The sequence below is a fragment of the Lathamus discolor genome, chromosome 5, assembly GCF_037157495.1.
Source record: "Lathamus discolor isolate bLatDis1 chromosome 5, bLatDis1.hap1, whole genome shotgun sequence".
In the NCBI taxonomy this organism is placed as follows: Eukaryota; Metazoa; Chordata; class Aves; order Psittaciformes; family Psittacidae; genus Lathamus; species Lathamus discolor.
In genome coordinates, this window is record NC_088888.1 from 124,371,952 (window position 1) to 124,396,702 (window position 24,751).

General features: G+C 44.0%; 1 protein-coding gene and 1 long non-coding RNA gene across 3 annotated transcripts in view; one reads left to right on the forward strand and one right to left on the reverse strand.

Annotated features, from left to right (window-relative positions):
- Positions 1-1,700: 1,700 nt before the first annotated feature.
- Positions 1,701-16,412, reverse strand: LOC136015889 (uncharacterized). Its single transcript, XR_010613387.1, has 2 exons — positions 4,033-16,412; positions 1,701-3,171 (listed from the first exon to the last, which is right to left on the reverse strand). It is a non-coding gene; the product is annotated as an uncharacterized LOC136015889 (long non-coding RNA).
- A 309-nt stretch (positions 16,413-16,721) lies between these two features.
- PSME4 (proteasome activator subunit 4) overlaps positions 16,722-24,751 on the forward strand; it is a 60,493-nt gene continuing 52,463 nt past the window's right edge. For both annotated transcript variants that reach the window (XM_065682517.1, XM_065682518.1), the window contains exons 1-2: positions 16,722-16,982; positions 24,539-24,679. In XM_065682517.1, the coding sequence (XP_065538589.1) occupies positions 16,807-16,982; positions 24,539-24,679 (317 nt within the window). In that variant the 5' untranslated portion in view covers positions 16,722-16,806. The remainder of the gene's footprint in view (positions 16,983-24,538; positions 24,680-24,751) is intronic.

The following is a 24,751-nucleotide window of genomic DNA, read 5'->3' on the forward strand; positions in this document are numbered from 1 at the left end:
GGGGCAGTGGGGGGGGGGGGGGGGGGGGGCATGACCCCCCCTCCCCGCACACACACACACTCACCGGGGGCGGCCCGTGAGGGACGTGGCCCCGCAGCGCTGAGGGGAGAGCCGGCAAGGGCGGCGTGTGCTGAGGTCCAGCGGGCCCCGTGACGCCGTGAAGGTGGTGTACCTCGTGGATTTCATAGAATCACAGAATAGTCAGGGTTGGAAAGGACCTCAAGATCATCCAGTTCCAGCCCCCCTGCCATGGGCAGGGACACCTCACACTAAACCATCCCACCCAAGGCTTCATCCAACCTGGCCTTGAACACTGCCAGTGATGGAGCACTCACAACCTCCCTGGGCAACCCATTCCAGTGCCTCAGCACCCTCACAGGAAAGAATTTCCTCCTTAGATCCAATCTAAACTTCCCCTGTTTCAGTTTGAACCCGTTACCCCTTGTCCTGTCACTGCAGTCCCTGACAAAGAGTCCCTCCCCAGCATCCCTATAGGCCCCCTTCAGGTACTGGAAGCTGCTCTGAGGTCTCCACGCAGCTTCTCTTCTCCAGGCTGAACAGCCCCAACTTCCTCAGCCTGTCTTCATACAGGAGATGCTCCAGCCCCTGATCATCCTCGTGGCCTCCTCTGGACTTGTTCCAGCAGTTCCATGTCCTTTTTATGTTGAGGACACCAGAACTGCACACAATGCTCCAGGTGAGGTCTCACAAGAGCAGAGCAGAGGGGCAGGATCACCTCCTTCGCCCTGCTGGTCACGCTCCTTTGGATGCAGCCCAGGATCCGGTTGGTTTCTGGGCTGCGAGCGCACACTGCAGCCGGCTCATGTTCATTTTCTCATCGACCAGCACCCCCAAGTCCTTCTCTGCAGGGCAGAGACTGGTTGTAACCCCCCCTAAAGACAACAGGGTCAGTCAGGGTAGAAAAGCTTTAAGAGAGGAAGGGTTTGGACGAGGCCGTCTCCTCGTTCAGGGCTGCTGCAATAGGCGTCTGCGCCCACCTGGGCTTCCCCATCTCACGAATCGGGTAACCAGCATTAGCCTTTTCCAGGGATTTACAGGAATTATTAAAACACGAAATAGTTCACGTACATGGCTAAACTGAGGTAATTTGCACTGATACAGTGGGAAGTTAAGCAGTTGAAAGCTAAAAGATACAGAAAAAGCAGGGCCAGCAAGGGGCTGGGCTCCTCAGCTGGCATGGCATGAGGTGAGATGCAAGCTCAGCTCCTGCAAGCTGTTCAGCAAACCTTCAGTGGTACCTATCAGAGCTCCTGTTTTCATTAGCAAGCCTTTCCAGAAGCATTGACGTGTAATTTCTTTTATGTAGGTGCTACATGTGCAAAAATACAGAGCAGAAATTGGTTGTTTAATGGGCTGAGTCTCCAACCAAACACCACAAAGATCTTTCTTTAGTGTTTTCTGTCTGCTTGCAGTTTAATTCCCCCTCGTTTGCCTTTCCTGAAACATCCAAGTGTTTCCAGGCAGAATCTTACAACTTATAACCAACTTCAGAGGATGAGCTCAGCCTTCACTTACCAACACATAAAAGCAGGTGAACTGTGACTTTACAATGAAACTCAAATAATCTTACTTGCTGTGTCCATTAGGTAATTCCCTCCCACGCACCACTTCATGTCCTAGCAGTAATGCAGCATAAGGGTTCCTTATCTGCTTGGATCTCAAGACAAGAGGGCTGTTAATACATAGCAAAACATGAAATTGCTTTCCTGAGCACATTAGTTAACGAGGGAGACAACGTTCAGTGCAGAACAAAACTACTCAGATTTCCAGTACCACAGGGAATAGGAAGAGAATGGACAAAGTTTCATCGTTTGCTTTAACTGCACAACATGTTAACCCAAACCCTTGCCTTGACAGGGATTATACATTTTGCTAGTGTGGCATCAGCACCATTTTGTTTTTGAGGAGGAGGATTCTACAGAAAGAGGAGCAGAATGCAGCACAGACGGAAACTCTTCTGTCATTTGCTGCCATCTATCAGCAGTGAAGAGCAAGGCAGGTAAAAAATAAATGTACAATAGAGCCTATTTACAGTACAAAGCATTGAAACACAAGCCTTTAAACCAGAGCTTGTTCTGGTATGATTACACCGTCCTATGTGCAGATTCCAGTGCTGGCAATGTCAGCCTTTGTTTTAGCAAGAGAATCTTTGACGTTTCAAGTTGAGTTCTCAATGTCACTCAGGTCTCCTCCTATCTGTACTGGCTTGTTCTGAGCATGGGGACCCATTCCTGTGCCTGTCTTTGAGAGCTTCCAGGCTCAGAGATACTCCCATTTCCTATCTTCCTATAGTTATTGTCCTTTTTCTGACAAGTCAGTTTAAGATTTTTTCCTTTGTTTGCCATAAGAACCTTTTGCCATGAGAAGCTTTTGCCACTCTCCCTAGATAAATCCTAGTTTTTCAGTATTTTCACCATACAGAGCCTGAAGAACCCCAGAAGATGATACCTCAAAACATCTAATACTGTACAGTCAAAGTAATCAGTATTAGTAATCAAACAGTATTCAAATACCCCAAGTAGCAAGAGAACTTTATCATATACTGTCATAAAATGGTTTGTGTTGGAAGAGACCTTAAAGCTCATCCAGTTCCAACCCCTGCCACGGGCAGGGACCCCTTCCACTGGAGCAGCTTGCTCCAAGCCCCTGTGTCCAACCTGGCCTTGAGCACTGCCAGGGATGGGGCAGCCACAGCTTCTCTGGGCACCCTGTGCCAGCGCCTCAGCACCCTCACAGGGAAGAGCTTCTGCCTAAGAGCTCAGCTCAGTCTCCCCTCGGGCAGGTTCAAGCCATTCCCCTTGACCTGTCCCTCCAGGCCCTTGTCCAAAGCCACTCTCCAAGTTTCTCACAGCCCCTTTAGGCACTGGAGCTGCTCTCAGGTCTGCCCTTAAGGAGCCTTCTCCTCTCCAGGCTGACCCAGCCCCGCTCTCTCAGCTTGTCTGTCAAGAAATGTAGACACTCTCTGTGAAATCAATTAAGTTTACCCCATTTTCAGCTGGTTACTCTAGGGGGAAGCTAAGAAGAATTGGCTGGTTGCACATCATAAAGCTACAGGCAATTGTAACAAATGCTGAGCACCTACCTCTGTCAAGGCATAAGATATATTCTTTGATTATACTGCAGAGGAATGCAGATGACTAAGAACATCTCCTGCAACAAGCAAATTATTGCGCCTTTAGAGTGAACTTGAGGATGAACAAAAAACGTAATGCCATAAGATCTGTAGATCATCTGAAGATGAAATACAGAGTCTTTCATACTGCTGCAGCTTTGCTATAACCACATGTTGGATTCAGTTTGCTACTGAGTAAATACAGGTGACCTTTTATTACTAAAACAATATAGTAACAGTCATGATTAATACCTGGGTGTGATATTCAAGGCTGCAGTGAATTTGTGATGATCATTATAGTACCAGTTTGTCCTGGCTTGTGGTATGCTCATAGTAATCCCCTTTTTAAGATTCATCTCCTATTTCACCATCATAATTTCACTTTTCTGATCACTACATATCCTTATTAATTCAGGAATGTGCTAGCCAGCTTTTATTCCTCTGTCTCCTTTAGAAGTCATTGGTTTGTGTTCATACAGATTGGCTTCTACTACCGGCACAGTGTCATATAGGAACAACTATTAGTACAACTTAAGCTTTTGCAGAAGGGCTTCTTTATTCTGAAGGCTGCTTAGAAAGGTGCTTTATTTGGCAAGTTTCCTGAAATTGGGGAAAATTCTATCATTAATAGGGCCAAGATGACAAATAGGTCATCTGCGTCTACTCTGAGCATTAAGCCTTTACAAAATCCTCCCAGTACTTGCTCCAAATGCAGGAAAAGTTTTCCCACTACTCTGTTTTTAATCATAACATAAAGAAAGGATATATTTAAGAATATCATTATTTGAAAACACCAAGAACCTGCTACATAGCAGCCAAACATCAGGGAACAGCACAACTGCTGCTACATAAGGAGCCAAGGGTGGCCCTAGCACTAAAGTGGCACAATCTTAGAGTACCTGAGCAGGGCCAGCAGAGCCAAGGGCTAGTAGCAGGATGCATCCAGAAGCAGCAGAAAACCAGAAACACAGCTACAACATAGAAACAAGAGGTATCCTAGAGATAATGCTGAAGACAGAGCTGAAGATTAATTCACCTGTGATTTAGGAGAAATAAGTGTGCTCAGCCCCGAGCTTAAATGGAGTTCCTGGAGCAAGGAGCTGAGGGGGTGTGGTTGTATCCCAGGTGAGGCTGGTCAGGGCAGTTAGAGCTATTGATGCACTTGACACTGACCACTATCAGTAACAACTGTTTGGTAAAAGAATCTCTTATTTATCAAGCTTTTGCTTTGGTTGTTAAAGTTATTTTGAAAGTTGTAGCTTCATTATTTATGCTGTTTGTTCACCTCTGGCACAGAATAGTTGGAGAAGCATTAAGACCTTATTTTCTTTCAATACCTACCACTACTCCTGCCTTCTTTCTGTGTGGCTGTCACCTCACACCCCCATATCCACTCAAAGTTTTCCACTCCTAAAGCTACTATCTTTAGCATACACACAATGTCCCATCAGGCACATAACCTCCCACCTCACTGTCTTAATTCATCCCTTAGCTTGTAACTATGCTGCTATTTTTCTGCACCATTTTAATTTAAATGACTCCTCCTCAGTCCTGTCTGTGGTTGCATTTCTGCCCTCCTGCCACCTTTTTGTAGAGTTTCTTGCACAATCTACAAACTGTTAACATTCCTGCCTTTTCTTTGGCATTCTGGATCTCTCACCATCAACTTCCTAGCTGATATCTTCAGTTGTATATTTTCTTAAGAATTTTTAATATTTGGGCACTCTGTTTTATCACTCTCTTTATCTGAACCAGGCTCTAAACCTGATTCACTTGCTGGTCCCTAGCTGATTTTGATGAGTGGTTTCCAAAGGATACCAAAGCTTCTAGATACAAAGAGCTACTGCTGTTGTTGCCTGGTTATTGCTGTTACCTAGGGAGCACTGAGCACCCAGGAAGAGGGTTAGAAGTTATGGAAGCTTAGCTTGTCTTTTCTAGCTTCTCTTTTTGCTTGTTTTCCATCAAATGCAATATGTATTTGTCTCTGGTTTTTATTCTTTAAAATAATGCCCTGTCCTTCCTTTATGTTTGCTTCTTCAAGCAAAATGATAAGCTCTCTACTTTTTTTACTGGCCTTCTTCTTTCCCTTTTTCCCTTATCGCAGTTTCTTTTCATAAATTGTATTCACACTCATTACTTTAATTCTGAATAAAAATTAATAGGATTTCCATTTTTACACAGTTTGTTTCATGCTTGTACAAAGTTCTTCAGGGTCTTTATTTTGTTGTCTTATTCAAATCGTATCTAAATATACAAAAACTTTTTGAAGGTTTAATCTTGACCAACTGTTCAGTAAGGGATGGCCTTGCTTCATCCTATCAGTAGCTGTTGTATTTTCCTTAGCTGTAAAGATTAGGTTTAGAAGCCTGAAGGACAAGACAGGCACACAGTAGGATTCTTGAAGTGCCTTAGACTGCCTTCTTCAGTACAAGATGTAAAACAATGTGTTCTTTTGCAAAAATAACAAATAGAAATGTTCTAATCATGTAGAAATAAATGCAAAAGAACTTTCATTCCCGAAACTTTAGCAAAGACAGTGAAGGGTTTCTAACCCATAGGGGATTTGCCAGGGCCATTACCAAGAGCCACCAGCAGCTTCTTTAGAGCAAATTAAAAATTAAGTGGAGTGGTTGTTAAGGTGTCAACTGAAGTAAAGATTTAAGCTTTAGGTACTTTACATACAGTATATTCAGTAGTCTAAGCCCTCTGTAGAAAAGTGTAGAAAAAGGGTGTGCCTGAAGAGAAGGCATTTGGATAAAAGTTAACAAGCCAAAAAAGCAAAGTCTCATGTTAAAATAGAACAACACAGGAGGAAACAGTTTTCTTTAGCTGCATCATAAATGCAAAATTACTTTGTACTGTAGAACTGCAAAACTTGAAATTCAAGCATGGAAATTTTAGAGAACCTTAGAGAATGAGCTACCTGGTTACTTATATTATATTGTGATTATTACTGTGTAACCTAGAGAAAAGTGTTAACTGAATGGTTTAAAAAACTACCATGTTCAGTTTTGGAAGAGGAAAAATACAGATGAAAGATTGCTGAAGTAATAATGCATGGACAAAAATCACAATTGTAGAACATTTGCTTGGTGGTTGACTGACGGTGTAGATGTATCAACAGGACACCCATCACACAGGCAGCTGACCTGGCTAAAGCATTCGTTTCCTGACCCATATATAATAGAAGACCCAACTCCAGCAATGTGACTGGTGTGGGAGGACCTCACACCTGTGCCAAGGCCCACTACAGCAAGTACAGTGTTGCGCATAGGAGGGGTCATGCCCACACACATCACATTGCAGGACTACAGCCAAACCTTGCATGGATGGCACCTAAATTTGTCCCTCTTGTGCTCTATAATTCTGGGCTGCTTATATAAAGGAACTCAAGTTATATGGTGACAGATATGAAACTGTGAGCTAATAAACATGTAAAAGCAATGTTAGTCAGGAAGAAGTTGATTCTGCATGCAAACAGTGTTAAAGTTCTTCAATTTAGCAAGCAGCTCTTTTGGAGTTGACATTGTGATCTTTGTTTTACCTGGATTATCATTGAGCAAATTGTGATCTCTGTTTTACCTGGATTATCATTTAGCAAAAAAAACCCTCCCTGAGGTTTTACTGGAGACACCAGTGAGCTCCAAAGGAACAGAGAGAAAGTGCAGAGGGTTTGGGGCTCAGTGAAGAAGTGGAGCCCAGTCCTCCTTCTTACAGTTAGAACGAGCACATGAGAAGGCTTAGTCAGATAGCTTAATAGGAGAGCAGGAAATTTATCTGACATTTTTTTAAATATCCATTCACAAAAAAGTCATTAAAATTTGGGGAAATACATTGACTGAGCTGCTGGTGCTGATTATATTTTCTCTTCTTATGCAATACACTGAGGGAGAGATGTGGTCATTTAAAGCAATTAGTTCTTTATTCCCTTTGAAATATGGGAAATTCAAGCACCACCCTTCCCACAGCCACTAGAACAATGATGTCAGATTTCGTGGAGGATTTAGGGCTCTATAAAAGACCTAAGAAAGCACAAAGGAGTGTGGGCTGGGAAAGGAATGGTTCAGAATGGAGGTGGGTTGACAGCTGTTACGTTTTGCAGTTCTATGAAACAACTTGATTCATTCTCATTAGCTGCATTAACCCACCATTTCTTCTCAAAAGCAACAAAGAGAAACCCTAATTAGTGTTTCAGCATCTTGCCATGTGTTAGTGGAGCCTGTGTCATCAGGTATTTCAGTCCACTCTTACTGAATTGATTACCACTTCAGTTCTTGGTACTGGATAGCTTCAAAAGCTTAATTTGGACTGAAATAGATAAAATAAGTGATTTGCTATTATTACAGGGGTATCTGAGAATAAGTGATGTCCAGGCAACAGCTGTTGGAGTGGGGGGTTGGAATAGCTTCTTAGATTTAGCAATAAATATTGGCATATTGTCATTTTAATTCAGACATTTCTCTGGGAACATAAGTAGTCTGTTCCAAACATTTGCTTTAAGTTCCCATAATGCCGCCTCCTTAAACTGGTATATTGAATTATTATTTCTGTTAGAAAATTAAATGGTAAATTAGTAGTAGCAATGAGAACAAGCTGACATGCTCATCTTGCTAAGACAAAAAGAGAGAAAGCCTGAAGAGCACTAAGTCTGTAGATTGCATCTATATTGTAACACATAAAAACTCTCGGATGGTTTCATATGCTCCTTCTGTTCTCATTTCATTGTTCCGCAGTACAGGATCTTGTTCTGGTAAGAGTAAGCTGATTAGAATCACAATCTTTTCCTGAAGACGTGATGTTGCTGCATTCGTGGTGTCCATCTGCCTGTTACTTCCCATATCTTTCTCCAGGTTTGAATCTGCTGGCTGACTCCAGTTAAATGAGGAAAGCATGTTTAAGACATTAACATGTAATGAATTTGGTGAAAATCAGCATCTGGGTGAAGGAAGATGCTCTCTTGCCTCTGAAAGGTGGGATGCTGGGGAGGGACTCTTCATCAGGGACTGTAGTGACAGGACAAGGGGTAACGGGTTAAAACTGAAACAGGGGAAGTTTAGATTGGATCTAAGGAGGAAATTCTTTCCTGTGAGGGTGGTGAGGCACTGGAATGGGTTGCCCAGGGAGGTTGTGAGTGCTCCATCCCTTGCGGTGTTCAAGGCCAGGTTGGACGAAGCCTTGGGTGGGATGGTTTAGTGTGAAGTGTCCCTGCCCATGGCAGGGGGGTTGGAACTGGGTGATCTTGAGGTCCTTTCCAGCCCAAACTATTCTATGATTCTGTGAAGCTCTAGAAATACATACCATGTTATCTAGATGCAACAGGCAACCCTAATGCCTGCCACAGGTATGAAACAGACACCTACAGTGGAGTCCTGCATGCCTTCTCTTTTGTCCTGGTGGATAGGAGTGTTTCTGGAGTTTTAAAAAGCTTTTGACAGAATCCTGTATGGAATTACTCTGAGCAGTGCCACTGTGAAGAACTGTAGAAGTATTTCAGTAATTAAATGACTGGGCATGGAAAAGTCATACTAAATTCAGTGTTATTAAACAAAGTCATGTGCAGAGCAAAGGCACAACAAACTATGCAAACACAGCTTGGTTTCTAGATGAGCCATTTATTATTCAAGAAACCAGTTCTGGAGTTAATGTGCACAGTTTTATAAGAAGATCAGTGTAAGGCTCAGCAGCTGTCAAGGAAAACCCTTAGGAGAAGAATGTTAACTGAAAGCAAAACAGAAAATAACCCACAGGTCACTGTGCAAACCTTGGCTGTACCAAATACCCTGTTCTAGCCATCCCATCCCTCACCCCAAAATCAGCAGAAAAGGCAACAGTCAACATCAGTAAGGATGATCTGAACCCTGAAACAGCTCCATATGTTGGAAGGCTAAGCAGAATAACACTATCCTGTGTCTTCTTGAGACAGAAGACTATTATCCAGTCCAGCAGAGGATACCACACAGGTCTGTGTCATCATCAATGGTCAATAGCCTCATTATTTCTCTCATATGAGAACTCATGGGCATCACACAAAATTACCAGGTAACATCTTTCTGGCAAACAAAAGGGAACAACTTTTCTCACTGTGCATGAATGAGAAAATGCAGCTGCAGAACACTGATGCCAAAACATAATGAGCTTAAAAAGCAGATGAAGGAGGGGATGAAAACCCGATTTAGCACTATTAAACATGACAAAATAGCCTGTGACTCAGGACATCGGTCTGTGAGCTGAACAAAATGGGGAGTGTGCAGAGGGGAAGTAAAATTGTATGAATGCCCAGTTCTTAGTCTTTAGTTCTTAGTTTTAGTCTTGTCACAGGAAACTGTTCTTTCATGTTTCCGCAGTAAAGACTGAGGTCAGCCTGAAAGCTTTCCTGGAAAAAAAGAGATGTTTGCATGGGCTGGAAAGAGAAAAAGGCACAGAGGCCGGGAATGGAGTGGGAAAAGAGGGGAATATCTACAGTCTGAGTGCAGCAGCTGATGTGCTGTAGAGGTGTGTTCAGCAGTGAAAGCATATCAAGCTGTTGTGCGCTCTGTCGGGATCAGAAAGTGATCCCTGCTTGGTAACATCTCTGGTATGCCTGACACCACCCCAAATTCTCTTTCCTCCCCATTTCCCATTTCAAAATGCCCTGTTGTTCAGAGGTGTTTGTTTGCTGGGGATTACCAGAGTGGCTCTGACCCAGTTTCTGTTGATTTCAGTGGCTGCCAGGCCTCCTGCTGATACCATTCTGGATGCTTATGACCAATCCCTCACTCAGACAAGGAGGCTGGAATCTCCAAGGATAAGTGTTTTTCCAGCCATGTCTCATCAGACCTTTGGGTGAGCAGATTAATTCAGAGGACAGTTATGGGATTTGAGGATGCATTTGGCAAAGACAGGAAAGCATGAATCAGATTCTGCATTCATCCACTGAAGTATTGCTGAAAAAGAAAACACATGGGGGCTGCAGATAGTGGTATCACTGTCTGTGTGAGGATGTAACAGTTAACACTACTGCATTGTCCTGCAGAGCTCTCTTTTGAGATTACAAGCTCTCTTTTCTGCTCTTTTTGTTCAAGACAGATTCTCTTTCTCGCTTGATTTTTTTAAGCCTCCTTAGTTCTTTCACCCACCCAGTTCTTGGTACTTTGCCCAGCAGAAGGGCAGCTTCTGGCTTTATTCTAAATATGGCTCAGTTTCCACTGGGCTTAGCCTTTAAGTTACAATATACCAATGTGGCAAAAGTGACTTTGCCCTCTCCCTGGGGTTTCTCTGGATTTCCAGTCCTATTGTGTTCCTTAATTAGAGCATTCCTTCTATCCTAAATGGCCTTTTTGACAGTTACAATTCCAAGAGGTTGTTATGAAGCGTTAAGTTACAGTCATTGTTTCACCTTGAACTGTTCTTAATGGGACACAGAATAAACCCACCAATTTACAGTTCCTTAAATCCCAGTTTTAGTCCCTGACACAGACACAATTGTCCCTGTGTTGTTACTAGGACATGGGCACAACCAACTTGTCACATTAGCCCAAATGAATGCTATTTATCATTCATGTTTCATGTGAGCCTCTCCCAGGTTTGTTCATCTGCTGCTTGTCTCCATAACACCCCCTGAGAGAAGCTGCTGCTTTAGAGATGTGCCAAAAAGTCTACTGTGCAGATTCAATGCATAAAAGCCTGGGGCAAGAAGCAAAGTATGAATCATTCTTTAGCAGGAGAGAAAGGATTGGTGGCTTCAGGGAATGTTGAAGTGAGTTTGCCTCTCCTCTAGAATTCATAAATACTTAATGTCTCTGATCCACACATTGAAACAGTGAACACAAAATCCTCCTAAAGAGTTAAAGCCTGAACAACCACTTGAGCTATGGCTGTGATAAACACAATTATTTGTGCTGAATGCTGCTTGAAACAAGATGGAAAACCTGAACAAAGATTTTTGGCTGTTACTTCATTTATCCTGTGTTGGGAAAACAGATCTTATACTTTTTTCTTTATTTTTTTAGAAAGACACTGCCAATTTCTTCTAACTGGAACAACATGGAAGACCTTATATGTTCACCTAATGCCTAATTCAAAAGTGGAGAGACTGCAGATATTTTAGGATGAGGAGTTCACAGCTTCCATCCATCAGTGAGATCCAAAGGGGTTTTGAAGGCTCTTCTAAAAGAAAATACCGTTTTCTAATGCAAAGCAGCGCTCTGCTGTGTGTGGTACCCCACTGAAGTCAACAACAAATGGGATACTATCAAACAAGTTTGTATTTCACAGTCTGTTCCTAATTTGAAAGATAAATCCTGCCCAGAGAAGTTACATAGAGTTGCCTTTTAGCTCACCTAAGAACTGGAAAGAGACTAAAATGAGAGAACTGACAACTGCAGATGAAGATGCAACGGATGCATTTACCACTAAAAATAAAAATACCATCATCTACTCAAGCCCTTAAGGTGAGGTTTGCTACAACTCAGCTTTGGCAACCACAGAGTAGCTGTGTGAAACAGCAATGTCCATGGTGAGCAGTGTTGCCATGGGACAGTGTTGCTCTGATTTCCTAGAAGAGCTGGATCGCTGGTGTTGACCTTTGCGAGTTCGCTGTCATCACATGCTCCTCTGCAGCTGATTTCTGTTTGGCAGGGCTATGAGACAGAAAAAGCCACCTCAGTGCCTCAAGAGGAGAGAAAAAAACATCTCTTTCCCCCAGGTTGGCTGCATTTATTTCATATCCAAAGATTTGTTATTTATTCCAGATAGCAGCAAGTAATTTGGAGAGAAATCAGCAGGAAACTCCTATAATGAGGCTCAAGTCTATCATATTTCCCTGCAGGCATAACAGTTTCCAGGGATATATTCAGGAGTTTCAGATATGGAAAGGAAACAGACTGTCAAAGCCAGATTCTCTTGTGTGGATTTAAGACAATTTTGCTTTCCATATCTTAGTCAATAAGACACCTAAAGAACAAAGCCAGGGAATGGAGGGGAAAACAAATTTTGCTATAAATTAATTTATTTTACCAAGCTGAATTTTTCTCTGCTCTTATAGTGACTGTCCAGTCTTGTAAGAACAGGAACCCACCAACTTTAGCTGGGAAAGAGTGAAGGCCAAATAATATCTTGTGAACTGATATAACTGAGGATGGATTTAACTGTCATAAACAGAACCGCTGAGAAGGTAAAGGATAGCAGTGTTACCCATATTCAGTCAGCCTTGTAGGCAGTAAAGTTGTACAGATTACACAGGTGTGATAACATTTTAATCCCTTCACAAGTGCCTTTTGTTTCGGTTTAATATAGGCTAAATGGAGAAACATTCCATTTCTGTTGGAACATGTGTATCTAAACAGGCATTACAGAAACAGAACAGCATCTGGGCCACTCACTACAAGAGAGACACTGAGGTGCTGGAGCAGGGCCAGAGAAGGACAGCAGAGCTGGTGCAGGGCCTGGAGCACAAGTGTGATGGGGAATGGCTGAGGGACCTGGGGGGGCATTGGAACAGGCTGCCCAGGGCAGTGGTGGAGTCACCATCCCTGGAACTGTTCATACACCATGTAGGCAAGGCCCTCAGTGACATGGGTTAGTGGTGGCCTTGGCAGTGCTGGGCAATGGTTGGACTTGATGATCTTAAAGGTTTTTGATTGATTCTGTGATTCAGTATATGTGCTTTAGGTGATGCTGAACCACCTCCCCATCCAATCTGAAACATGCAATAGAGCATTTAGGCAGCCTTACTTTAGGGACCTAAAATTAGTTCCTCTGAATCACGCTTCAGAAGAACCTATTTTTGTCCCATGGGATACAGAAAGCTGATGTTCCTCAGCACCTCACTCAGATCCTGCAATCACTCTTGCCCCATGCTCCAAATAGATGTAGTCTCTGTCAAACGGAAGTTTGTGCAATAGGTGTGCTTATGAGTTTTAGTCATATTGACTACTACTGAGGTGCAGCAGTGGTTCTCATATTTTTCCTCAATAAAGCAAAGGAGGTCATATGTCTCTAGGTGAGATTTATCTAGCTACAAACCAGCACAGATATGTTGTTTTTAAAATCAGAGTTTCTATTTCTTTGGCTTAAAACTACTGATTTAAATCACACTCCTGTGTTTCAGAAGATGGGTTAGAGTGACTAATCCTACTACCATCTTGCTCACACAAGTGCAGTTGACTTCCTAGGGGCAGGAGTAGGTGTAATTATTGCTCATCCCTGTTTATACCACACAAGGAACTGCTACTACCCAAAATCTATAGACCCACCCAGTTTCCTGGGGACAGGGAGTTAAAGGTTTTCACAGCAGGCTGCAATTCTGGGCCCTTCTCTAGTCCCCATGCTGAAGGGATGGAGCAGTTCCTTGCAGTGAAAATGCCCTTGTTAGTCTGAAGACTTGCAGCCAGGAATCACAGATGCTTCTTCCTGGAGAAAGGAATTTACTGCCATCTTGCCTGAAAGGTGGTGAGCAGAATGGCAGCAGCTTTTTGACTCTCTTTGGCACCTTCCAGTGCCTGCTTTGGATGAGTGACCAATTTAGAAACCCAGGGATGAGAGGATGTCTGAGGATCCTCATCACTGACAACACCAAAAAGCAAGCTATTCTTCTTTGTTTCTGCAGTGGGGCTCTTGGAGATATGGGGGTCACAGACCAGGATAAGTGGGATGCAGTAACATGAAGCTCCTATTGGACTGGGTTTTCTTTTCCAAACTGCAACACATATTGAAGTCTGTCTCTCAAAAAATGACTCAGGTTGGAAGGGACAGATGGGTCACTAAGCAAAATGTCTATATAAGAAAAGTAGTCGCTTGGGGGCCGAGAGAGCATAAACTGTGGTTAAGGCTGAGTGACAAGTTCCCTGAATAGCAGTGACAGTGCTGGTGGTAGCTGACCAAAGGCAGCAAACCATCCAAGGAGGGAATGTGTGAACACTTCACAACGTGACTTACGCCACCGCCAACAGTCCCCATTTCTCATGAATGGGAAGATTGTATTTTCTCTTTCACAACTACAGCACTTGGATTCATCAGTTCTCAGGATTTCATGCCAAAACCAACAGGTTGCAGCCATATTTGGGCTGTTCTCAATTCATATTCCTCCTACTTAATAAGAGATGGAAAAGCTGTGGATGCAAGTAGCACAGACGGGTTCCTTGTTAGGAAAGCGAGCCCCTCGTCATATGACTGGGGAACCAAATGTGCTTTTACACACTCTGCCACCAAAACACATTGCAAACTTGAGGAACAAACTTATTTTTGACTCACTTGGCAAAACATGTCATTTTTTTTCCCTTTTAAGTAGCAGAATGCCAGTGTATGGGGGGGAAAGGGGAAGGATTAGAGTTTTAATAACTAGTAAAAGGAATTAGTAAATTAATCAGCTATGCAGGAAATACTTTCAGAATGCAAGTACTATATGTGTACTTACTGCTGTAATTGTGGCTGGATTCAGAATCAATTTTTTCCTCATTTCAGCCTCTGAAAATCATGTTTCTGAGAACACAGAGGGCAGTTTAGTGCTATGACCACCTCAGTAGCTGACAGCACTCTGCATGTTCTCCCCCAAAAGGTAAGTGTTTAATTCTGGTGGAAAGCAGTGATGTGTCTGAGGTATGACAGTCACAGGTCAGCTCAGACCAGACAGGCTTCCTGAGGTCAGAGGTGCTTGCTCACAATGCAAAATACTTAGAAATGTGTGAAAAATCAAGCCTCAGTGTCAGGGTTAGAAAGGGCAGAAGCTCCAGAGGTATTTTTCTGTGATAATGTGGCTATAAAGCAACAGAATACAGCTCTGAAGTTCCTTCTGGATCTGCCAATTTCCATTTCAGAATACTGACTGTCAGTTTGCAACTTTTTTTCCTCCAAGTCCAAACAAACTCTGCATGCTTCAGATTTAATCAGCACTTTGCACATTGGAAATGGCTGTTCAGGCAAACCACCACTGCCATTAAATTGGAAAGAAGAATTGCCCATAGATGACAGAAAATAAGGAAATGAATTCAGACTTTTCAGTTTCAAGGCACTTGTATTTTCACTTATCCTTAAACATGGGGGGTTTTATTACAGGTTCAAGGCCCATTTTATCCGTGCCTGAATTGATGATAAAACTGTTTTGTAGTGTTCAGCTACTCCTGTTTTCACCACCAAAACACTAAAATGATAATGAGGGATGTGGAGCTGTTGGAACGAGGCCAGAGGAGGCCATGGGGATGCTGCGAGGGCTGGAGCAGCTCTGCCCTAGAGCCAGGCTGAGAGAGCTGGGCTGGGGCAGCCTGGGGAAGAGAAGGCTCCTGAAGGGGAGACCTTAGAGCAGCTCCAGTGCCTAAAGGGGCTACAAGAAATAATAGTGAAATCCAAGTATTTTGTACTAATGTAAAGAGTGATAGAGATGAGATTATGTTATACAAAATCTTCAGGGAATGGAAGGGTGTTTCAGAAGTATTGAACACTGAACAGAATCGCTGTGATTCCTTTGGTAAATCAGAGTAGCATGACTCTGCTCATAAAGGCTTATGTGACTATAACACAGGATTGTTCCCTGTGTCCCCTGCAACATGGACTAGAAATAAAAATAACACCTGATCCCAAAGGCATGTAGAAGATGGTATAAACGTGCTCTTCAGGAAAATGCCATGACAATATCTGCACACTGTGGGCACTGCTGGCCATGCCTAAGCTTCCTGTGGCATTTCTCCTCTTCCTAATGTGTTTTCAGCACTTAGTTAGCCATGTTTTGGGGATTTTTGTAATATTAAGCAGAGCTAGTTTGAGCATAAAGATCAAAAACCAGGATTTGCCCATGTCATTATCTTTAAATCTAATCAGGGTGCAGCTGTTGCACAGTCACCACGTCATTCTTGAGGGGAAATTGTATTAATTATATTTAGGACAGCTGGGGATGACTATCAGCACTGCTGGCACCGTTATCACACCCCCACCACGAGCTTCATCCTGCACCCACAGGCTCGCAGCAGGACCAGGCACCGTTGAGCTCTGCTGGCTGGTGATGTTATTTCAAGTAAGCCTCTTAGAGAGCAGCACAATCCGCTGTCAAACCCTGTGGCCAATTATCTCCAACAGAAAGTCCATCCTCACTAAACGTTACAGCAAATTTTTGGGGGCGAAGAGTGATGCTTGGACTTTGCCTGGAGCTCTGCTGGGAGGTGAATGGTTTTTATTCTGAAGTAGGTGTTTGCACGGAATGGTTTGGGTGTGAAGGGCTCTTGAAGCTCCTCCAGCTCCAATCCCTGCCACGGGCAGGGACCCCTTCCACTGGAGCAGCTTGCTCCAAGCCCCTGTGTCCAACCTGGCCTTGAGCACTGCCAGGGATGGGGCAGCCACAGCTTCTCTGGGCACCCTGTGCCAGCGCCTGAGCACCCTCACAGGGAAGAGCTTCTGCCTAAGAGCTCAGCTCAGTCTCCCCTCGGGCAGGTTCAAGCCATTCCCCTTGGCCTGTCCCTGCAGGCCCGTGTCCGAAGCCGCTCTCTGGGTTACTTCAGGCCCTGCCAGCCCTATGGCAGCAGCTCCTTAACCACCCCCAAGCCCTCTCCCGCCCGTTGCTGCCCCACCGGGGCCGCAAGGGGGGCGGGACACGGGACACAAACCGTCCGCTCCTTCCGCCGGAAGTGATCTGCGCGCGGCGCCGTTCCCGGTGTGTCGTCACGGCGCGGCTCTGGGGCGGCGGGCGCGGAGCGGAGCGGGCAGCGGCCATGGCGCCGCCGCCGCCGCAGAAGGAGATCGTCTACAACAAGCTGCTGCCCTACGGCGAGCGCCTGGAGGCCGAGGCCGCCCGCTTCCTGGCCCACATCAAGGACAACCTGGCCCGGGCCGTGCAGCTCCAGGAGCTGTGGCCCGGGGGGCTCTTCTGGACCAGGAAGCTCTCGACGTGAGTGCCCGCGATGCGGTCCCCTCTTTGCCCCGGGGCTGTGGCGGTGTCTGTTGGGACGGGGCCGGGAGGGCGCCGCGGAAGGCAGGCTCCCCTCCTAACGGTTCCGCCCTCCGCCGCTGAGCTCCGGCCGGGCGCCCGCTGCCCCGTGCGCGCCCCGAGCCCGGGCAGTTCCGCTGGGCCCCGTGGTCAGCAGGGAGGAGCCCGCCCGCGGCTTACATAGGGAACGGGGGCAAAGGTGGCTGCGCTGTCACTGCGCCCTTCTCGCCTCTGGAGCTTCCCCAGTCGGTCTTGTGCGGTCGGTTGTTGCGCTTGTCTTCTTTCAAGCCGCCTCTCGCCTGCTTAAGTCTCCCCTCTTGCCTGTTTAAGTTGTGTGAGCTGCTGTCCCCGTGTAACTTTTGCTGCGGGAGCGTCAAGAAGTCTTTCCCAAGACGGGCTGGTTGTTAGTTGGGTGCTAGCCGGATTAAATTCAGGCTTAGTGCTGTGTAAACACCGTGCTGTCCTTGATATCTTGCCTGCGCCGTGGCACGGTGTGGTGTGTGCTGATGTTGGCTCTGCTGTGTGTGCTGGCAAGGGGCTTTTCGTGTAGATAAAGCCACGGTGGTTACATAGATAGCACTGAGTGAAACGTAGGTTTTTCTTAGTGAGTTTTTCAAAGCTGTCTTAACCCTTTTGGGCACTCCGCTGCTGAAAATGGCACATGTGACAATGACTTCCATCACTAAACCATGTTTCTGTGGATGTTTATCAGGGTTTTTTTTTAGCTGAGTGCTGTGTGCTCGTATAAACCGTTTCCTATGTACTAGAGGTGATGAAACGTGTTTTGGACAAATGTGAGGTCTCCACTTACAATTTTCTTCCCTACATAAGTATTTTTTTAAATATTAATAGGGAATTTAATATTTATTTGGCATTCAAATCTGTTTGATCCGTGTGTATTACAATCTAAGTGTCTTTATGTTTGCCAAGAGGCATTCTTAGATAGAATTACATTGATGGTTACAAAATGACTCATATGTTTGCGTTGTGTGACAGTTTGAACCCGCTTGGAAGCAGTTCAGTACTGTTTCCCTTCCCACCCCCCAGCCATCTGCCAGCTCGCACTGGTTTCAGTGGTACCTGTAGCCTTTGTACCTGTGATGGGGCTTCACGTACTAATGGAGTTGAAATGAACTGTAGCAGTTCTTACTGTGACAAAGATTGGCATTAACTGAACAAGCTAAACGTGGCACATGAGTCCTTTGAAAAGGTGCAGGACTGTGCTAGACTCTCACCCAGTTACTCATTCTGTAAACTGCAATTACTGTTACCACTTTAGGCTTCAGGGCAGTGAATTTAGCCTATTGAGAACTGCTGCTCTGCCACTTTATGAATCACAGACAGGTCAGGAGACTCTAATTTGTGGTTTTCCACCTACTCTTTGAAGTTTGAATTCACTGTGTGCGTTTGCAGCTTGTCTGTTGCCTGCAAGTCCCGAGATTCCTGTGTGGCATATTGTATCCAGAAAGACTTCTGAGTATGTTTGGATGTTGGCAGGGAAGGAAACAGTGGGCTTGGTTTAAAAATAAGCTGGTGTATTTACCATGAGAGATGTTTTGCTTCTTAGTTTAACTTGACAAAGTGCTTCTGTGGGATGAAATACGTTAATAAAAGTTCAGGCCAGGATGAAACACTTGCAAGCATATGGTGTTCCAGTGGCATACCCTGGTCAAACTGCGGGATAATGACAGCAAGCTCCAAGTTTTGCTGTCTGTTAGTAGGTGGTAATTTATCTCCAAATCAAGTTAAAGCTTTCTCTCCCTGCCTGGCCAGCCATAGTAAATTGCTTATTTGTTTGAAAACAAAATGCCCAGCATCTTCGTAGCTGTGTGGTGGCTCCTTAGCTTCGTTGCAAGTATCTGAGTTATAAAAGCCAGTATTCTCACAATGTTCTGTGAAATAATTGACAGTTCAGAACCGTGGGTGATGTGTATTTCTCGCACAGATACAAATGTTAACATGAACATTATAATACAGAATCCCAGAGCGGTTTGTGTTGAAGGGGCCTTAAAGCTCATTCAGTTCCAACCCCTGCCACAATCAAGGACACCTTCCACTAGAGCAGCTTGCTCCAAGCCCTGTCCAACCTGTGCATACATATAAAGGAGTAACAGAAAAGACCGTGTGTAGCTGGTATACTAGTACAGTTACATCTCCTCAGGTACTCACACAACCTGCACAAGCCCTGTGGAGCGTGAAGAATGAAAGTGAAACTCTAATCTTTTTTTCATTTAGAAATATGAGTACCAGTTACTATTTCATGGTGACAGCTGAACCCAAGATCTTGCATTTCTGATACTCCCCACAGCTGAAAACATGACTTGCACACAGTTATCTTAAGAGCAGCTCTTTTAGCTGGCTGATGTCACGAACTGAGTAGGAGGTGGGAAAAGCTAAATTGGAGTTGATCAGATAAAATGTCTGTAATCTGATTTGCATGATTATTTTATGCATAAGTTTCAGCCATGGGAACTGGTTCCTTGGTTAGGATGCATGTGAGGAGTGTGGGGAGAGAGAACTCTCTCCTGTGAAGACAGGAATAGTGCAGTTACTTCAGTAACTTCTGGCTTAGTGGGGCTTCTTATGCAAGTACAACTGCTTGCCTCAAAGGCTGACATTTAAACCTGTCATCATTCCTCCAGGATTCCCCAACTCTGGCTAGTAAAATCTGTACCTTATAAAGCCCTAATCCGGTTGTGAAAGCAGAAGACTGGATCCGTGTTGTGTAGCTTGCTACAGTGTGTGTGGAGAAAGCAGGTTGCATCAAACCTATTTGCTCAGGTGGATTTGCATCATACTCTTTTTATGGTCTCTAGGTCAAAAGTAGCTGCTGCTTCAGGTTTTTTCCTCTTTCAGGTTTTACATAGAAACCTTGTGTATATATTCAATTTTTATTTTATTATTTTTTAGAACATAGCTTATAAATGAGATTATTAGTATAATAAGAACATTTAATAGCTGCTTTACATGCAGTTGACTGCAGCCTGGAGAGAACACACACGTCTTCCTGTGCTTTCTACTTCAGTAACAAGGGTAGAGTCGCTGGAGCTGAGGGCCACAGTTTGCAGTTTCTGTTCCTGACAGTGGTGGTTTCTGTGCTCGCTGGCTAAAGGCTTATTACAAAATGACATTTAACTGCCTTGCTGGAAGGGGTGGAAAAAATATAGCTCAAGTGTTTAGCATTAGAATGACAGGACACAAATTAGAGTGAGGATGAAAACGTCTCGGTGGGACTTGGCTGAAGTATTGTAAGCACTATAAATCCTGTTTTACATCCATTTCTGTCTCATTTTTAACAGAAAAATATAAATTTTCCTTTTGGATACATAAGCAGTGTGTGTGTACTGTGCACATATGATTTAAATAGTCTTGTTGAGCATGATTCATTGTTTGTCATGTCATTACCCAGAAAAAAGAGTTTTAGAATCATAAACCCATCCTAATCCTGTCCTGGGTGCTGGAAAATGAAACTAGATGGCTGGGAGTTTAGGAGAGTGCTCTCCTCAGCTTTGTTATGCAAAGGCAGTTTTTAACTGCGGCAGGGCAGCCAACTTGCTAGGGCAGTTTAGGATGTCTGCTTGATAGGATAGTCCACTTCCCAAAAATAGGTCTATTGTAACTGTGGAGTGAGAGATTGGATACCCAATACTTTTAGAACAGGGAGTTGTCTTTTTGGTTGTTCACTGTAATCTCCAGAGAGCCTGTACTCTGTACAGCAAAGATACAAATGGAATTTTCACTTCTTAATCAGGGTTTTTGGGTTGTGGGGGTGGGTTTTATAGGGATTTTTTTCCTCTTTGCATAGCTGAACTCCAAACCAGAACCCGGTGTGACCAGCATGATGCAGGACAATTGATTTACCCTTTTTGCACCTGTGTGGTGGAGGTTGAGAGCTCATCACACATCTGATGGTTTTCTTAAGGGAGGAATGAAAAGGGAAATGAATTAAGATTACAAGAATCATCTGAAGGTAGAAGGTTGGAAGGGACTTCAAAGCTTCTTCAGTTCCAATCCACCTGCCACAAGCAGGGACAAGATGTGCCTTGAAGAATAAGAAGGAAGTCTTATTTTTGGTTTTACAGCAATTTAGTTCTAGATTTATTCCCCCCCCCCAATAACCCAATTTTATTTTGTTTTTTATCCTGAAGAGTCATGTTTATAAGATGAACATACATCTGTGTGATTAGTCCTGAGGCATCCTCCAGGGTTCATGAAGTTCTGCCTATATTCTATTTAGTAATGGCAATATCTCATCCTCAGTGATGGGATATTCTGAAGATACTGCAGATCTGTTCGATTTTGCTCATTTAATCTTGAGGAAAAGGTGATTATCCCCTTTCTAGAAGTAATTATTTTCTGTCAGTGCCTTAATGCACAGTTGGATTAAGACAAATAATTCAGTGGTTTGAACTCTGCCTCCATAAAGAAGCTGTAAATATGGGAGCAATTTGGCTTCTTGGGCATGGTGACGTCTTTGTGTTCAACACATTTCTGTGTACTTGCCTCCTTCTGTTTCTTAATTAAAGAGCATTTTGTAGCATAGAACTCCTGGTAGCAAATAGCAGGAAAGGTAACCAGCCAAACACTTTGGTTATATATAGCAACAGTGGCAGATTAATTGGATCTCTTCACAGTGTTTCTTTGTTGTTAAATTGTATTTTTCAGGCTTCTGCAGTTTCTTCTTCTTAATCATATATGAAGAAAGGAAACCAATATTCTTTGTTGCTTTATCCCTAGTATTATGAGAGTGGAGAAGTCCAGGCAAGTGCGTATGACTGAAGGATAATGAAATGGAAGTTATTAAAGGTTGAAGTTATTAAAGTTATTAACGGTTCAGAATCCTCTGTTCCATGGTGAAAGGAGCCCTTGGTGTTGCTGTGTAACTGGTGTTTTTCCTCCCAGAAGCGTGCCGGCATGAAAAGTGCAAACACTCTGGTAGGCAAACTCCTTTCAGGTTTGTCACTGCATCAAACACCATCTTTTATTGAACAGTAAGAGAAGACTGAGCGAAATGACTCTGTGGGAGCAATAGATCTGTATGGCTGGTCATTTCTTATGGGTGTACAGAATGCCTCTGATTTGCCTGTGTTTTCAAAGCATGTGCTTTTCCTTTGGGAGTCTGGGAATAGCTCTCATGTCTGCTTATGAAATTCTTGTGTTGTCCTGATTTAGCTTGAAAAAGCTTTCACACTTTTACACTGGGTTCCTCACATATAGCCTATGAGCAGTGCATGCTTTTAGGAGGCAAAATACTGCAGTTAAAAGATGTATCCCTCACAAAATCAAATGCCACCCCTTTCCCCCCGCTCCAAAGATTCTTTTTGCATGTCCATTTTATGTATGTGAAAAGTGTAGGTGTTCAGCTGTTGGTGTAATTCTGTAGGTAGGTAATCCAGATCATTTCAGTTCCTGTATTTAGTTTCCTTCCTTCTGTATTTCAAGTAAGTAAAATATGTTGAAAGAGCATTAGTGAAAATACTGCCCATCAAACGGAGAAATCCCCACTTGAAATCAATGCGGAAAGGGAATTGGAAAGAGGTGCTGTAGGGGTGGTTTCATTTTTTCTGTGCAAAGTGGTGGTTTCTGGTTTGCCAGAGCCTTGCTGCTCTTCCATGGTGTCTTCAAAGGGAGCTGCAGGAAAAAGGCTGGGAAAAATTTTGCAAGCAAAGAACAAGAGGTGCTGGTGTATGTGTATTTAAGCAAACCACCTCCTTTTGGTCAGATCTAGCTGTGGGTGATCCTGGGAGTTCAGAGATAATTTGGCTTTAAATTGAGGAACTGGGAAGTAGGATAAAGTACTCAAGCAGTACTTAAATCCCATGTATCTTGTGTCACTGTGTGAAGTGTGCTCCATTGTGTATTGTATTAAGTGATCTGATTTTTAGTTCTCAAGTAGTCAGTTCTCCCACTGGCAGTGACCACCCCACGAGTCCTGTGCCCAGCTCTGGGGCAGCAGCACAAGAGGGATATGGAGCTGTTGGAGTGAGTCCAGAGGAAGCCACGGAGCTGCTGCGAGGGCTGGAGCAGCTCTGCTCTGGAGCCAGGCTGAGAGAGCTGGGCTGGGGCAGCCTGGAGAGGAGAAGGCTCCTGAAGGGGAGACCTGAGAGCAGCTCCAGTGCCTGAAGGGGCTGCAGGGAACCTGGAGAGGGGCTTGGGACAAGGGCCTGTAGGGACAGGCCAAGGGGAATGGCTTGAACCTGCCCGAGGGGAGACTGAGCTGAGCTCTTAGGCAGAAGCTCTTCCCTGTGAGGGTGCTGAGGCGCTGGCACAGGGTGCCCAGAGAAGCTGTGGCTGCCCCATCCCTGGCAGTGCTCAAGGCCAGGTTGGACACAGGGGCTTGGAGCAAGCTGCTCCAGTGGAAGGGGTCCCTGCCCGTGGCAAGGGATTAGAACCAGGTGAGCTTTAAGGTCCCTTCCATCACAAACCAGTTTGGGACTCTATGATTTTCGAGGGGTCCTTCAGAGCTGTGTGCTGCCCTATGTACTGCATCAACAGCACGAGATTTGGCATTTTTCATGATACCAGAGTGAGCCTTGATGCACCATGAGTGTGTGTTTGGCTGCAAATCAGTCCAAGCTCTACTAAATCAAAACAGTGAACAGGCTTCTCTAAAAGTTGTTTTGTAGGGGTTTGTATCTTACATGCTTTGTCCAACTGCTACTTGGAGGACAGACTATTAGTAAGGTTTCTTATGAGTTGCTAAGAGTAATAAAAACAGTAATAAAAATAATGGAACAGTAGTAAAAAGGAGTGTGTGCTTCCTTGGTGAGTGGTGATTTATAGTGTGTGGCACGTGAAATGCTGCACTAGAACCTTTGATAGGTTTTTTGGTGCAGAATGTATTTTAAGACTTCAAATGTATTTCTTTTTTCAAGCTGAAATAAGCAAGTGCTTCTTCCAGAGTTAGTCCAAATGGATCTACACCCTCTTAAGATAGTAACTATCAGCGACAGCAGTGGGAGACACCACCAGCAAAGCTCAGTGTCTAAATCGGTTTTTCACCCTTACTGGGAGTGCTCAGATTTGGACTTTACTTGATTATTATTATTATTAGCTTCTGGATTGTGTCCCATCTCATTCTGAAAGTGCCCCTGCCAACAAGGATTGGGTAAAATAAGGCTGTTTGTGGGAGCTGTTGTGTGGTTGTTTTTTTATTAAGAGAAATACATGGGGATATGGAAATACCAAATTTAATGGCTGGTAGACTTTGAGCTGAGGTCTAAGACTGTGATCTTTGTTTTTGTTTTGTTATGGTATCTGGTGTGAGCATGAAGTTATGGTATGAGTTGAATCTTAGAAGACTGTGAGCTTTATTTGGTCATTGCTTTTCTTCCTGTGGTTAGTTTCGGTTGTTCATCTCCCTTTGCATGAGCTTTCAGCCTCTTATTTGTTGGGCTTGTGAACCAGGTTTCAGTTTTGTTTCATTAAACACCGTGTCACACCGAGTCTGGCTCGGGTCTGGGATATAATGGAAATGTTTGAATATATTGCTGACTCATTGTGTGTTTTGGTTGCAGGTATATACGATTATATGGGAGAAAGTTTAGCAGAGAAGATCATGTGCTTTTCATCAAACTGTTGTATGAGTTGGTAACAATCCCAAGGCTGGAGATCAGCATGATGCAGGGATTTGCACGCCTCTTGATAAACCTGCTCAAGTGAGTACAGATTTCTTCTGACTGGCAAGTAGTTGATTACTTGAGTTGCTCAATATATTGTAATCGTGGAAT